Source organism: Microcaecilia unicolor, chromosome 5, assembly GCF_901765095.1.
Source record: "Microcaecilia unicolor chromosome 5, aMicUni1.1, whole genome shotgun sequence".
NCBI classification, from domain to species: Eukaryota; Metazoa; Chordata; class Amphibia; order Gymnophiona; family Siphonopidae; genus Microcaecilia; species Microcaecilia unicolor.
This window is the reverse complement of record NC_044035.1, coordinates 217,907,007-217,920,731: the sequence shown is the minus strand read 5'-3', so window position 1 is coordinate 217,920,731 and position 13,725 is coordinate 217,907,007. Positions and strand designations below refer to the sequence as shown.

At 43.8% G+C, this 13,725-nt stretch overlaps 1 protein-coding gene across 1 annotated transcript in view; it reads left to right on the top strand.

Moving 5' to 3' along the window:
* AGPAT3 (1-acylglycerol-3-phosphate O-acyltransferase 3) overlaps positions 1-13,725 on the top strand; it is a 119,668-nt gene that overhangs the window by 22,209 nt on the left and 83,734 nt on the right. Inside the window, 2 exon segments of the mRNA XM_030203774.1 lie at positions 5,693-5,792; positions 5,795-5,920. Coding sequence (XP_030059634.1) covers positions 5,744-5,792; positions 5,795-5,920 — 175 coding nt within the window. The 5' untranslated portion in view covers positions 5,693-5,743.

Genomic DNA, 13,725 nt, shown 5'->3' with positions numbered 1-13,725 from the left:
GTGGGTGATCATCTGGTATCCAGTGATCACCGGATAGTGAGATTCAATATTAAGAAAGGTGGGGAGAGGCTTCATTCAAAAGTGAAGGTTCAGATGGGGGATTACCTCAAGGAATAGTTAGCTGGATGGGAACATGTGGAAGAAGTAGGACAACAGTAGGCAAAACTGAAAGTAGCTATTGTAAGCTCAACAAACCTTTCTGTAACAAGGGGAAAGAGATGAGCCTAGAATTGACTAGAATGAGATGTTCCTGGGTTTGTGTGAGGGAGGGGATGAGCTGGGGAGGAGTGGCTGAGTCTGGGTGCTGGGGTCATGAGCCCTTAGATTGAGGGAAAGGGGAAGAGAAGGGATATAAGGAAAATAAAGAGATAAGGAAGAAGTAGAGATGAGACAGAATGGAGGGAAAAGAAAGAAATGGGAAGGGAACATACATCCCAGTTATACACTTAGCCACAGAAACATGACCCCACCTACAGACTTGTAGACTTCCCCCATTCACTCAACTTGCTAACCTGCTACATTCCTCCCACTTGCACTTCCTAGTCTATCTCCTTCAGTGTGTTGTTCTCTTCAACATTTCCTTCCTTCTGTTCATCCATCTCTTTTCTATCTGAGTACATCTCGCCTTCGTCGCTGTCGTCGTACCTCTCCTACTCTTCTCCGTACTCTCTTGCTCCTTCTCCTGCTCTCTGCTGGGGACATTAATCCCAATCCTGGTCCTCCACATCAGCTCTCATCCTAATTGTGCAGGTCACACCCTGATATCTCCAATCTAATTTCTGTTCCTCTCCTCCCCCCTCCTTCCCTGCCTTTCTCTTGCGCTCTGTGGAATGCCCGCACTGTCTGTAACAAACTTTCCTACATCCATGACCTCTTTATCTCTCGTACTCTCCATCTGCTTGCCCTAACTGAAACTTGGCTTTACCATGAAGACTGTGCTTCAGTTGTGGCCCTATGCCATGGAGGTTATCTTTTATCCCATACTCCTCGCCTGGTTGGCTGCGGAGGTGGTGTGGGGTTACTACTTTCACCCTCTTGTAGATTTCACCTCTTCTTCTACCTCATTCTCACTGTTTTCTTCCATCGAAGTCCACTCCATCCGTCTATTTGCTCCTCTGCCTCTCCGAGTAGCAGTCATTTATCAACCCCCTGATAAGTCCCCTTTCTTCCTTTCTCACTGACTTTGATGCTTGGCTTTCCTTCTTTCTTGAACCTTCATCTCCTTCCCTCATTCTTGGGGATTTTAACATTCATGCTAATGATCCCTCTGACTCTTATGCTTCGCAGTTTCTTGCTTTAACATCCTCTTTCAATCTTCAACTGTGCTCCACTGCCACCCACTCACCAGAATGGCCACTGTCTTGATCTTATCCTCTTCTCAAACTGCTCACTCTCCAGTTTCTGTGCCTCAACTCTTCCCCTCTCTGACCATCATCTGATAACTTTTCACACTTAAACACCCTCCTCTCCAGTCCTGTCCAATCTAACCAATACATTTAGGAATTTTCAGGCTATTGACCCTTCTACTCTGCTCCTCCAATATTTCTAATCTCTTCTCTACCACTATGTTATCCAAGTCTGTCAATGAGGCTGTCTCTTCCTATATACTATTCTCTCCTCTGCTCTGGGTACTCTCTCGCTCCTCCCATTCCCCATTCTGTAAAACGTACACAAACCCCAGCCTTGGTCTGACCTCTATAATCCGCTACCTACATTCCTGTGCTTGCTCTGCCGAACGCCTTTGGCTGAAATCCCGTGCCTATGCTGACTTCATACATTTCAAATTCTTGCTGACCTCCTTCCAGTCTGCTCTTTTACTTGCCAAACAGGACTATTACATCCAGTTGACAAATTCTCTTGGCTCAAACCCTCGACGTCTCTTTGCCACACTGACCACTCTTCCTCAAAGTGCCTTCACCTTCAACCCCCCCCCCCCCCCCCTTCACTTTCCCCCCAGACTCTGGCTGAGTTCTTTCATGATAAGGTTCACAAAATTAACTTGAATTCTCAACCAGGTCACCTCCACCTCTCCTTCCCGAGGCTTAGTCCATTCTCTCAACCCTCCAACCCCTGCCTCTTCGAAATCACTGAAGAGGAAACTACACATCTTTTTTCCTCCTCAAAACTAACTACCTGTTCCTCTGATCCTATTCCCACCCATCTACTTAACATTCTCTCTCCTACTGTCATCCCTTTTATCTGTCATATCCTCAATCTTCACTGTCCACTGCGACTGTTCCTGATGCCGTTCAAACATGCCGTAGTCATACCACTCCTTAAAAAAACCTTAATTTGGACCCTCCCTGTCCTTCCAACTATCGCCCCATCTTCCTCCTCCCTTTCCTATTCAAGATACTTGAACGTGCCGTTCACCGCCGTTGCCTGAATTTCTTTCATCTCAAGCTATTCTTGATCCACTTCAATCTGGCTTTCGCCCCCTTCATTCAACCTGAAACAGTGCTTGCTAAAGTCTCCAATGATCTGTTCCTGGCCATATCCAAAGGTCTCTATTCTATCCTCATCCTTCCGATCTATCGGCTGCTTTTGACACTGTTGATCGCAAGGCCTACTCCTTGATACTCTGTCCTCACATGGATTTCAGGGCTCTGTTCTTTCCTGGTTTCCTTCTTATCTCTCCCAGCATACTCTAGTGGATCCTCCTCTACTTCTATCCCACTGTCAGTTGGTGTACCTCAGGGATCTGTCCTGGGACCTCTTCTTTTCTCCATCTATACTTCTTCCCTTGGTACTCTGATCTCATCCCATGGTTTTCAGTGTCATCTTTACGCTGATGACTCCCAGATCTACCTCTCCACACCAGAAATCTCAGCCGAAATCCAGGCCAAAGTATCAGCCTGCCTGTCTGACATTGCTGCCTGGATGTCTCAGCGCCATCTGAAACTAAACATGACCAAGACTGAGCTTCTTATCTTTCCCCCTAAACCAACCTCTCCTCCTCCCCCATTCTCTATTTCTGTGGATAACACTCTCATCCTTCCTGTCTCATCAGCTCTTAACCTTGGGGTCATCTTCGACTCCTCCCTCTCCGCACATATTCAGCAGACTGCTAAAACCTGTTGTTTCTTTCTCTATAATATCACCAAAATTCACCCTTTCCTTTCTGAGCACACTACCAGAACCCTCATCCACACTCTTATCACCTCTTGCTTAGACTATTGCAACTTGCTTCTCACAGGTCTCCCACTTAGCCATCTCTCTCCTCTTCAATCTGTTCAAAATTCTGCTGCACGACTAATATTCTGCCAGTGTCGCTATACTCATATTAGCCCTCTCCTCAAGTCACTTCACTGGCTTCCTATCTGTTTCCACATACAGTTCAAACTCCTCTTATTGACCTATAAGTGCATTCACTCTGCATGTCCTCAGTACCTCTCCACTCTCATCTCTCCCTACATTCCTCCCCGGGAACTCCGTTCACTGGGGTAAATCTCTCTTATCTGCACCCTTCTCCTCCACTGCTAACTCCAGACTCTGTTCCTTTTATCTTGCTGCACCATATGCCTGGAATAGACTTCCTGAGCCGGTACGTCAAACTCCATCTCTGGCCGTCTTCAAATCTAAGCTAAAAGCCCACCTTTTTGATGCTGCTTTTAACTCCGAACCCTTATTTTATCATCCTCACTTTAATATTCCCTTATCTCTTGTTTGTCTGTCCTAATTAGATTGTAAGCTCTGTCGAGCAGGGACTGTCTCTTCATGTTCAAGTGTACAGCGCTGCATATGTCTAGTAGCACTTTAGAAATGATAAGTAGTAGTAGTACTATGGGCTCTATGTACACCACTTAGTTGATGATGGGGACAGAGAGTATTGTGAGAATGGGGTTTTGCAGTTGTGCCCTAAATGGAACCTGTGCTTTCCCTGCTCATTGGTGTTTTTTATTAGAGCATATATACTCCACTCTGTATCTCTAGGGTACTGACAGCTCCTTCCCCTCCCCTCCCCCCCCCCCCATTGTTATTTACTGCAGGTTAATTGTGTAGTTGATCATTTTTTTTTTTCCAACTCACCTGGTCACCTTCCTCTTGTTGAGGTTACTGTGGGGAAAAAAAAAAAGATTAAATTGTTAGGTATATGGTTGGCCTCTAGGTTTGCTATGGATATTCATGTAAATCATTTGGTTCGGAAAGCCTTTTTTAAGTTGAAAGTCTTGAGATGATTGAAAAATGTTTTGGATAAACAGATGCATGTAGCTATTTAGGCCACACTATTATCCTTGGATTATTGTAGTATTTGTCTGTTGGAACACCCTGTGAAACAAATTCAGAGATTACAAGTTATTCAAAATGTAGCAGCAAAATTGATCCTAGGTGGTTCAAAGTTTGATCACGCTAAACCATTGTTGCATGAACTACATTGGCTCCCTGTCTGTGCTAGAATTGAGTTTAAAGTATTGTCCTTTACATTTAAGATATCGTATCTGCTGTGTGCTACCTACCTACCTAACTACAGCAATATCAACATATCAAACCTGCTGGTCATTGCGATCCTCAAGTGCATACCCATCTCGTTCATCTTGCAGATTAGTGACAACTAGAAATAGAACTTTATTTGGTAAAGCTCCAGATTCATGGAATAACCTACCATCAGAGATTAGAAAAATGACAGATTATTTACAAATAGATTTGAACAGTGGCTGCCTTTTTTGCGTGGAGATGTTTGGAGCAATCGACAGTGAAGAAATTATTTGTGCTATCAGATAAGTGTTATTGCTGGCATGCCCGTTCTATCCTGTGGAACTAATTTTTGTTGATGAATGCAAGATTAAGTGAAAGGGGACACTTCCAGTTTGGATTTTTTTTGTGGTGTAGGACATCTTTTTTTTTTTTTCAATAGTCTATGACTTGCCCCAGGCAGTTGCGGCTCATTTGATTAAAACTATTAAAGTGTGGTATGTGCCCCTTTCTTTAAGGCAAAAATATATTTAACTTTTGTAGCTAGTGTTTTGCCTTCCATATTTTCTGCTTAGATATAATTGGAGCCACCATTTAGGCGCACCCCCCCCCATGACACTAGAATTGCCTCCTTAATGAATGACTATTTTCTTTTTAGGTGCAACATTAAAACATTCCATCTGATACTCAGCTGCAGTGGTCAGCATATGGTTTAAACGCCAGTTGCCATGAATTTTATACCTGGATATTCAGTACAAATATAGCTTTTTTTTTTTTGTTGTCCTAACTGTATTCAGTCTGCTAACTAGATATTGCCAGTGACAGATAATCTCCAGGTCTGCACCCTCCTGAGGCAATCTGCAGTGATAGTCAGCAGTACTGTCTGGATAGTGCCACTGAATATCCGGGTACAGTGCTGCTGAATTTTGACCCAATTGTTTTCTTCAGTAGGTTTTTATTAAGTGATTTTTTTTAAAGTTATGCAGCTCTTTTATATATGGAAATCAGTATAGGACATAGGGATGGTTGTAATTGAAATGCTGTTATCTTTGTGTTTATATGCTTTTATGACTTTGTTTTGTTCTGGGTTTTTACTGTATGCTGTTTTGAACACTTGACTAAAGCAACAAATGTAAGAAATAAATAATCCTAGCCATTGCTAATTAATTCTTTCATTGCTGCTAATTCATTCTCTCATAGTTTGTCTCTCAATGTTTTATGATCTTTTAGCTTGGGTTGCAGAACAGCTGTTTTAGGTCTCTCTGTGCTTCTTTTGCAGGACAATTGTGTTGAATGACAGTCCTTATAAGCATCACTGAAGGCTATCATCATGGGTCTCATTGCATTTCTCAAGACTCAGTTTATCATTCATCTTCTTGTGGCTTCGTCTTTGTAGTGAGTGGACTGATCATCAATTTCATCCAGCTTTGCACCATTGTGCTGTGGCCCATCAACAAACAGCTATACCGTCGTGTTAACTGCCGCCTAGCCTACTCGCTCTGGAGCCGTAAGTACCACCAACCTACCAACAAGGGCAGACCATGGTGGAGGGGCATTCTTAATGTTAGCACTACTGGCCAAGCCCTTATTTCTCTGGAGTCATGAATGTACTGATATACGTCGAGTATCCTACTTTCTCTTAAACTCTTGAGTTGTCAATGGGGGGGGGGGGGGGGAGAAAGTTTACTTGGTTTGGATACATGAGCACTACTGATAAGGAAGATGACCTTTTCTGAGGTCATTAATACTGCTGAAATTGATAGGATCCTACTCGCTTTTGAAAAGTAATATAGGCGAACGTGATATATCTTTCTTGTTCTGGAGCTTTAATATCATGGGTCTGTTTTGAAAACAAGAACTTTGATGTTGCGGGTCTGTTATAAGAAGAAGATCTTGTGGAACAATGACTACATCCTGAAGAAGGGAAAAGAAGGTGTTAGCTGATGATATAGATATATTGCTGCTAGGATCATCTGTGGTATGTTTAAACAGAGAGAGTAGAAAAATTTCTGACTCCAGCCAGAGTTAAACCTTATGTTAATTTGTGACAGATCCATTTCAAGAATGTCTTTCACACCAAATTGTCAGTGTCGGGGCTGAGCAAAAGAAAACAAGTAGGGAGCATCCAGAGGCACGACTTCAGGAATGCTTTCTAACCTAGATGTGCTAAAAAGATTCGGGGGTTCTTACATTAAATATAAAATACATGCTGTGACACTTGTTACAACTGATTGGATAGTTCTGTCATTAATATTAGGCAGTGGTTGCCTCGGGAGGAAAATATTTGAAAGTGGCAGTAAGTGCCCGCAAAACGCCTCTGTGTAACAGCCTCATTTTGATTCTGGTTATTTCAGGCTTTTCTGCCAACTGCTTCCAGTAATTATTGCCAGTCTAACCTGTGGCACAGCCACCATTCAGGAAGTGGTGTCAGGAAGTATGGATACCATGGGACAATTGACTTGATTTCCCCACTCACCTTTTCATGGACCCCATATGCAGGGAGACTGCTGGGAGTCAACAGGGAGTAGAAGAAGGGGCTAGGGAGTCTCTAGTAGATGTAGAGCTGCCTGTTTCCATGGCCTCTACCTCATGCTTTCTGTTCAGATGAGGCGCCAGAGAGATGGGCAGTGCTGCAATCCATTAGAGAATTTGCAGGCTGTGCTCCTGCTGCTGTGCAAGAGAACTTTGGTAAGATGAGGAAATGGGAGTGAGAATGAAGGCCTAAAACGGATAAGGCAGAAAGGGAAGAAACGAAGGGGTACTGGAGGGAGGAGGAGTACAGGGATAAGGGATAGGGGTGACAGAGAAGGGGACAAGGGAAGGAAGGAAGGAATGACAGGGAGAAGGGAAAGATGGAGGAGAGATGAGGGTGGTAAAATATAGATGATTGAATATTTAGGAATGTGTATTTAGGAATTTTATTAAGAAGAATTGATAATTATTGGTGAATTTTGCATACTGCTGTTCTTATTGGTTATTTATAGATGGGGGAATTGTGAAATGATTTTCACAAGTTGAACCTAATGCATTTACGTTTGTTAATACTCTGGTATGTACTTTTCATCATATTGTCATACATGATTGATGATTATTCCTTATCAACCTACTAGACCAGTCCAGGCAAGTAGGTTATGCCCTCCCCCCACACATAGCAGATGGCGACACTGAATTGTTAGTGTTGTCCATCACATGAAGCGGTACTTATCTGGAATTTGGCAGTTATTTCTCTGGCTCCAGTAGATGGTGCAGCAGGATCCTTTGAGGCAAGCCTGACTCCCAAGGGCATAGTGGTGAAGTGTGGAGGGTTTCGGACCTTTCAGAGCCCCGAGCCTTAGCTTACGGGCTTTGAACCAACATGGCTGCGTGGTGTGGGTCTTGCAGGGGTAGGTACCAGTTGTCGTCTTCCCCACTCCCCCCCCCCCCCCACACCCAGTTGGGCCTCCGTAGGCTTGAGGGGAAGATCCTTAGAGGGGGCAGTTGATCTTTCCCCCCCCCCCCCAGCCTGGAAAGGGGGTTGATGATGTGCTTCTCCGGGGCTCCAGGCAGAGACAGCAGTTCAGTGTGGCTGGGGATCACCCAAATCTGACAGAACTGGTGCTACGGTTTTTGGGGGGCAGCGGCACCAATCTAGCATTATCCTATTCTCTTTCCTCCCACCCCCATTGGCTGCATAACACCTTTTTGTTTGAGGGTACATTAGCTCTGCTTCTGGTTCCCCCTCCAGATCCCACGCTGGTTTTCAATTAGTAAATTTTATGTAAATCATATACCCTCTAATTCTGTATCCAGGTGCCTAAAGTATTCTACAACATATGTGCAACATTTTGTGCACGTATGTTATAGAATGACTCGACACAGGCTATGTTTTGGCTTGTAAGGCCTGCCTCAGGAGTCTATTATTAAAAATAACAATTAAAAATAGTTAAAATGTAACATAACTAGCAATGAAACCTATAGATACATAATCATACAAAACAACTCGTACTAACATAAAATGTCCAGTGAAACAATACAGCATGGTACTTATTGCTAATTAATGGTGCATAAAAGATCATAAAACTTAATGTCAAAATGCACTTGCACAAAGTCTATAAATTTATATATTGAAAACATACAAAATAGCATATGTTGATATAGCAACAGACATACCTGCATACATGTCACAGCATACTAAGAAATGCCTTGACAGCCTTATAGGTCCAAAAACTATCCTACAAAAGCATGTCAAATAACATAAATGCAATAATCAATAAAAAAATATATCAATTTAAAACCAAATACAAAAAAATGTGAGGACTAATGAAGAGGACAGTTCCAATGTACCATACCATGACATAAAATGCCACAGAAAGAAAAACTAAGTGTGTGAAGTGAAATTCTCAGAGGACAAGCAGGCCTTATATTCTCATGTGTGGGTAACGCGATCCCATGTTGCCTGGTTAGGAGCTTGTAACAAGCTTTTAAGAGCTTTGAGGAGTATGAGACACGTTACAATGCGCATGTGCGAGTGCCATCCTGCCCACCGCGAGAGCGTGGTTACTGTAGTTCCTTTTTTTTTTTTTTTACTGCTGTAAAGGGTGACTGCGTTTTCATGCAGCTCTTCACAGCTCGGTCCGAAGATCTTTTTTGTGTGCCTTTCAGCGGTTTTGCTACACTGTATTTCCCATGTTCGGATTCCCCCTTTTGTCCTTCCTTTATTATTTTTAGTTTCTTTTCTCGCTTTGTTTTTACTTTCCTTTGTGTTCCCACGTACAGGGCAGTTTTTAAGCCCAGACTCCAGTCGCGTTCTCACTGGGTTTTTTTTTCTGGTTCCTTGCCGCTTTTTGTGGGTACCATTGCGTCGTTTGATTTGGCTGCGGAGGTTTTTACTTCTGTGTCCACAAAAGTTCTCAGTGACTTTAATCCTGTACCGGTGCAGTCGGTAGATGCATATACACACATCCCAATACTTCCAGCCCACCGAAGTATCTATGATTTCAGCTGGGGACATATCCACTTCCGGTACCGCGTGTTGCCCTTTGGCCATGCATCAGCTCCCAGGCTATTTTACCAAATGTCTAGCAGTAGTCTCAGTGTCACTACGCAGACTGGGAGTCTCGACGATTGACTGGTGACTGGAGGACAGTGCTTGGGAGTCCATGCACAGATCTATTTGGGTGCTCAAGCTACTAACATTCATTTAAACTACCCCAAGTTCTATTTTTGCTGTACCCAGCACTTGGATTTCATTGGAGCCCTGCTTGATACGCAGCAGGTTTGAACCTTCAACCTGGGGCCAAGAGCAGATGCTCTAGTCGCACTGGCTTCTTGGGTTCGAGCCTCTCAGCAGGTTATGACTCGGTAGATGTTGAGGTTATTGGGCCACATGGTGTCCGCAGTTTGTGACACCCATGACATGTCTTCACATGAGAACTGCCCACTGGACCCTGGCCTCTCAGTGGTGCCAAGCCACAGGAGATCAGGAAGATGTCTTCCAAGTGTCCCTGGAGCTTGCTCGCTCCTTGTTGTGGTGGACATTCGATCTAATTTGACTCTGAGACTTCCATTCCAAATTCTCAGCTGCAAAAAGTACTGATGATGGATGCATCTCTCCACTCATTCAAATGGACAATCAGGTTACCATGTATTACACCAACAAGCAGGGGGCCACTGGATCATGCCTTCTGTGTCAGAAGGCCATCCAGATGTGGCATTGGGTTCACCAGCATTGCATGTTTCTGCAAGCCACTTATCTGGCAGGCAAAAACAGCAGATCTGCCAACAGACTGAGCAGGGTTATGCAACCGCATGAGTGGTCTCTCATCATGGGTGTTGCCTTCGAGATCTTCCAAGGGTGAGACACCCCCTCAGTGGATCTGTTTGCCACACAACCCAATCACAAGATTCTTCGGTTCTGCTCCAGGCCCACAACAAACTAGTGTTGATGTCTTCCTCCTTCATTGGGAGACTGGTGTTCTGTACACATATCCTCCCATACCTCTTGTGCGGCTTTGCTGAAACTAAAGCAAGACCATGGGACCATGATTCTGATTACACCTTATTGGCCTCTTCAGATCTGGTTCCCTCTTCTTCTGGAATTATTCTCTGGAGAACCGTGGAGATTGGAGTGTTTTCTGATCCTCATCACGCAGAATGAGGGTTCTCTTCTGTATCCCAACCTGGATGTTGAGAGCCTAGAATTTGCTTCCTTGGGTCTTCCAAAGGGTATCTCCCAGTCTTGCTTGCTTCCAGGAAAGATTCATGAAGAGGTAACATAGTAAATGACAGCAGATAAAGACCTGAACGGTCCATTCCAGTCTGCCCAACAAGATAACTCATTTTACATGGTATGTAATACTTTATATGTATATCCGAGTTTGATTTGTCCTGCTTTTCTCAGGGCACAGACCATAGAAGTCCGCCCTGCACCGGCTTTGTTCTCCAAACACCATCTCTGGAAAAGGTTCGTATGCGGATTAATACCTTTCAAATATTTCAACGTCTGTATCATGTCACCCCTGTTTCTCCTTTCCTCCAAGGTATACATGTTCAGGTCGGCAAGTCTCTGCTTGTACGGTTTGCAACTCAAATCCCATACCATTTTTGTAGCTTTTCTTTGCACCGCTTCCAGTCTTTTTACATCTTTAGCCAGATACGGCCTCCACACAATACTCCAAGTGGGGCCTCACCAACGACTTGTAGAGGGGCATCAACACCTCCTTTCTTCTGCTGGGTTATACCCCTCTCTATGCAGCCTAGCATCCTTCTAGCCACGGCCGTCGCCTTGTCACGTTGTTTCTTCACCTTCATATCGTCCGACACCAACACCCCAAGGTCTCTCTCCTGAGTCGAGCTTGCGCCATTTAAAAGAGGTGTTACTCTTTTAAATGGAGGAGATTTGCCATCTGGTATGAGGGCAAGGCCCTAGATCCCCTTTCTTGCTCTACACTGTGCCTGCTTGAATACCTTCTACACCTATCCGAGTCTGGTCTCAAGACCATCTCCATAAGGGTTCTCCTCTGTGAAATTAGTGCTTATTATCAACATGTAGAGGATAAGCCCATCTCTTCTCAGCCTCTAGTTGTTTGCTTCATGAGAGGTTTGTTATCAAAGCCCCCTGTCAAATCTCCGCCAGTGTCATGTGACTTCAACGTCATTCTCACCTAGCTGATGAAAGCTCCTTTTGAACCTCTGACTTCCTGCCATCTGAAGTACTTGACCTAGAAAGTCATTTTCTTGGTGGCTGTTACTTCAGCTTGTAGGGTCAGTGAGCTGCAGACCTTAGTAGTGGATGCACAACAGAGTTGTCTTCCGCACGTACCCTAAGTTCCTGCCAAAGGTGGTGTCAGAGTTCCATCTGAACCAATCGATTGTCTTGCTAACACATTGGCCTATTACATGGGGAGTGGACTAAGCCCTACAGACAGTCCGTCCAACTTTTTGTTTCTTTAATCCCCAACAGGATGGGGGTCGCCATTGGTCTCTAATTGGCTAGCAGATTGCATTTCTTTCACTTATGCCCAGGCTGGGCTGACTCTGGAGGGGTCATGTCAAGGCTCACAATGTCAGAGCCATGGCTCCGTTGGTAGCCCACTTGTGGTCAGCTTCCATTGAAGAAATTTGCAAGGCTGCAACATGGTCTTCTGTCCACACATTCACTTCTCACTACTGCCTGAGCAGGATACCCAACATGACAGTTGGTTCGGGCATAATCTGTTTGGGGTCTAAAATCCAACTCTGCCCCCCCCCCCCCCCCCCCCGGCCCATTTTATTCTGTTCCAGGCTGCACTCTCACTCAGTTTGTGTATAGTTTTCAGGTTCATGTGTGTTATGTCCTTGCTGTTCCGAGGCCCAATTGACCAATGTTTCTTGTTTTCCGTGAGCCTGGTTGCTAGGGATTCTCCACACATGAGAATAAATAGGCCTCAGAGGAAAGCGAAGATACTTACCTGTTGCAGGTATTCTCCGAGGACAGCAGGCCTTATATTCTCACAACCCTCCCACCTCACTTTGAAATTGTCTCCTCTTTTTCTTTTTATGCTGTAGTATGGTACTGTGAAAAACATGTGCTTGAACTGCACTGTGGAGCTAACATGGAACATATGGCAAAACCTCTTACATGAAATCAAACGCATCTTCCACAGTATATATAGGAGAGAACATGCTCAAATACTGTAAATAAAATGAGAAACAATAGAAACTAATGCTCCATTATGTCTAAAAGACACCCTTCTAAAACCGCTGGCAAAAAATAGGGTAGTTCACCAAACAGTTGTCTTCAGCAGTCTTGAAACTGTCGACTGATGCACTATTTTATCAAACACAATGACATCATCATCCCACCCAATTTTAAGTTGCTAAACATAAAAATATTGACAAAATGATCATAAAAAAATCACAGGAAACATTACGTGTTAAAGGGCAAAAAATAGTAAAAAATGCGTATAAAAGACATTCATATAAAAAGGTTGTATAAAACCATAATGTAATAGCAAAATGGAAAATGAGTGGGCTGTACGGGAAGCAATCCTGCTTAATTAAACATGAGACACATTATTTTGGGTTTTAAATTGCTTTTATGTGGCGATCCTCAGTAACCAGTTATATAACTGTTTGTGTATTTACAGAAATAGTGATTTTTTTTTAATGGCATTAGTTGATGATTTTATTTTTTTTTGTGCCCTTACATGTGTTTCATGTTTAATTAAGTCGGGTTTCTGCTGCCTACTTTTGGCATGCCTAAATGTAGGCATCCAGTTATAGAATTGCCCCTATGTGTCTTCAGTCTCTCAGGCAGCTCTGCTGGCAATCTTGTGTCTGTGGTCCCTTGTGTTGGATTATACATTCTCCTGGCTGGTGCCATGCCTGCAGTTTCAGGATATGGAAGGCAGAGAGTTTGAACATCCTGGCATAGGGTTGGGCAGCACCTGAATAACTGAAAAACTGGTGAGTCCTCAGTTTCTTCCTTCCACCACTACTAGATGAGAATATTCTCCCCAATGATCATATATTAACCTCATGGAGGCAAAGGCTAGGAGTTTTGTTCTCCCTCTATAGTGCATGAAAGAGTACTCCTGGTGTGGGTGTCCATTTCATGTTTAAAGCAGAGGTGCAGCTTTCAGGAACTTGTACGGTAGAAGATTTGAGCTTCTGTTTGACTCTTTGTTTTCCTTTTCTGTACTGTCTTTACAGGCAGGTCTCCCTTCCTGGTCTCTTCTGATGTTGGATTTAGTGTCCCATCCTGGCCAATTTAGTAACCTTTCAGTGAGGGCTGGAGAGTGCTGCAAAATCCCTTAGTAGGATCTTCTATCCCTTGCACAAGGTATTGGCTAG